Source organism: the organism of the source record quoted next (assembly GCF_019968955.1).
Source record: "MAG: Porospora cf. gigantea A chromosome Unknown PgA_NODE_5591_length_1841_cov_645.507, whole genome shotgun sequence".
Lineage (NCBI taxonomy): Eukaryota > Apicomplexa > Conoidasida > Eugregarinorida > Porosporidae > Porospora > Porospora cf. gigantea A.
This window is the reverse complement of record NW_027151764.1, coordinates 1-1,841: the sequence shown is the minus strand read 5'-3', so window position 1 is coordinate 1,841 and position 1,841 is coordinate 1. Positions and strand designations below refer to the sequence as shown.

The following is a 1,841-nucleotide window of genomic DNA, read 5'->3' as shown; positions in this document are numbered from 1 at the left end:
GCCACCGGCTCTCCTAAACATGGGGCTCCCTTCAGACCTGGCACTTCACTCGAGCGCTGGCTTCGCTATCTACCGTTACAAAGCCCGTTCGGACGTACAATGCTATGGGATAGTGACGCCTCACAGTCTAGTCTCCAATCGGAGACTGGACTCACGGTTTGCATGATTCTGATGAAATTCGATTTCTGTCGACTACCCCATTTTCTCAGTTAAATCTTTGTATGATTCTGATGAAATTCGAATCGTTTCTTCTGTTTTTGCAAGCACCGCCCCTTCCAGCACAGCAGACTTCAGCGCGACGCCTCCCAAGACGAGAATTATAGGCATTGGCGACGCAAACTACGGCCAGGAGGCCTTCAAACGCTTGGCTGGTGTCATTCAGAGCATGCTGCCTCGTGTGGACTTGGTCCAGGATCCTGCTCAGGTCCCAGGATACCCATCAGAGTGGACCGAGGAAATCCAACTGTACCTGGCGGACCCAGCACCATTTTTGAAACGGTCCTTAAACGCATTCAGGCTCGTGAGAGCATGCTTTCCCAACTTGACCGTTCCTGTCGAAGTAAAAAACCTGCTTGACGCCGTCGCCGACGTCGACGTCTCCATTAGCTCCATTGCGGATGCGCAACTCGCCAACCACGCGCTTCCCCTGGACCAGATACGTTTTCTGCATACGTACATGCAGTTTGCCTCCTGGTTCTTTGCTGGCCTACGTGAGACACGAATCGGCAATGCGCCCTCGGAAGTCGCGCAGTTTCACCAGTTTTGGAACCACGCAAGTCTGCTTTTGAGTGACGGAGCGACCCTGGGTCCTGAGAGGCTATACGGCCGCGCAGGGCAACTGCTAGCGGATGCACCCCGGGTATTGAAACAGATTTCGTCCCCTAGAAGCACCAAAGTAACCTCCAGCGTCATCACCATTGTGTTGCTTAGCGGGTTTGGTATATTCGTGTTGGTGCTTCTGGCATGTGTTTGCTGGCGACATTGATTCAGATACGCTCTTTCCATATCCTACAAAGAGGACTTTCTCACATGCTCCGAGAGCGGTATGTCCCAGTAGGACTCGGCTGAGGCGCTGCTCGTGCTCGATGACAGCTGAAAGTGTTGTTTCTCGTGTAAGGGTATGCCATGGATTGAGATGGTTGAGGGCTCCAGATCTGTCGTGGCGGCCAACGAGTATCTTCGAGTCATGGTGTTCGAGGAATCGTTCGGCCTCCTAAGCCCACATATCGCTACGGAACTTCGGCGTTTAGTAGAGGTTCGATGGATCAACCTTGGCGAAGTGCTTTGAGACCGCAACACGCCGTTCAATGGGGTAAGCCCGTCCGTTTCGGAGCAGCACTCTTCGACATCTAGAAAGCTCACGTTTGAGTGATTCAACGCCACAGTGAGGTAGCTGACAGAGGATTTTCGAATTCGGTTGTAGGAGATATCCAGAGCTACTATCGGCGATTTGCAGCTGACGCTAGTCTTTTGGGCTGTCATGCCAGTGCCTGACACAAAAAAAAGCGGGCTCATCTGCTGCGGAGGACACAGCAGCCTAGTCATCCGTGCGAGAGTTTCCTTGGCATGACGGTACTTGCGCTGGGTGCTTGGGGACGGCATGAAGGCTCGGTAGAACTCCGATTCCTCAGGGAGGGTTGGCTGGTGATAGAAGTGCTGACCTCTGGTGGTGGAATGAGTCTGCATAGTGATGTTGTCAGCGATCGTAGCGACTGCCTGATCAGACAGGTCGCAATCGGAGAGACGTAACCCCTTCCAAGGGCCATTCATGGCGTCTGTGAGTATACTGGGATCCAGCAAGTTACCCGAGAGATCCAGAATCACAAGAGACGAGTACGTAG

At 53.1% G+C, this 1,841-nt stretch overlaps 2 protein-coding genes across 2 annotated transcripts; one reads left to right on the top strand and one right to left on the bottom strand.

The window, feature by feature from the left end:
- Positions 1 to 385: 385 nt before the first annotated feature.
- Positions 386 to 985, top strand: KVP18_000001 (uncharacterized protein; the record flags this gene model as incomplete). The annotated part of the gene is made up of 1 exon (XM_067950512.1): positions 386 to 985. The coding sequence occupies one exon, from the start codon at positions 386 to 388 to the stop codon at positions 983 to 985; it is 600 nt and encodes a 199-aa protein (XP_067807759.1).
- Positions 986 to 1,008: 23 nt separating this feature from the next.
- Positions 1,009 to 1,770, bottom strand: KVP18_000002 (uncharacterized protein; the record flags this gene model as incomplete). The annotated part of the gene is made up of 1 exon (XM_067951415.1): positions 1,009 to 1,770. The coding sequence occupies one exon, from the start codon at positions 1,768 to 1,770 to the stop codon at positions 1,009 to 1,011; it is 762 nt and encodes a 253-aa protein (XP_067807760.1).
- Between the last annotated feature and the right edge of the window lie 71 nt (positions 1,771 to 1,841).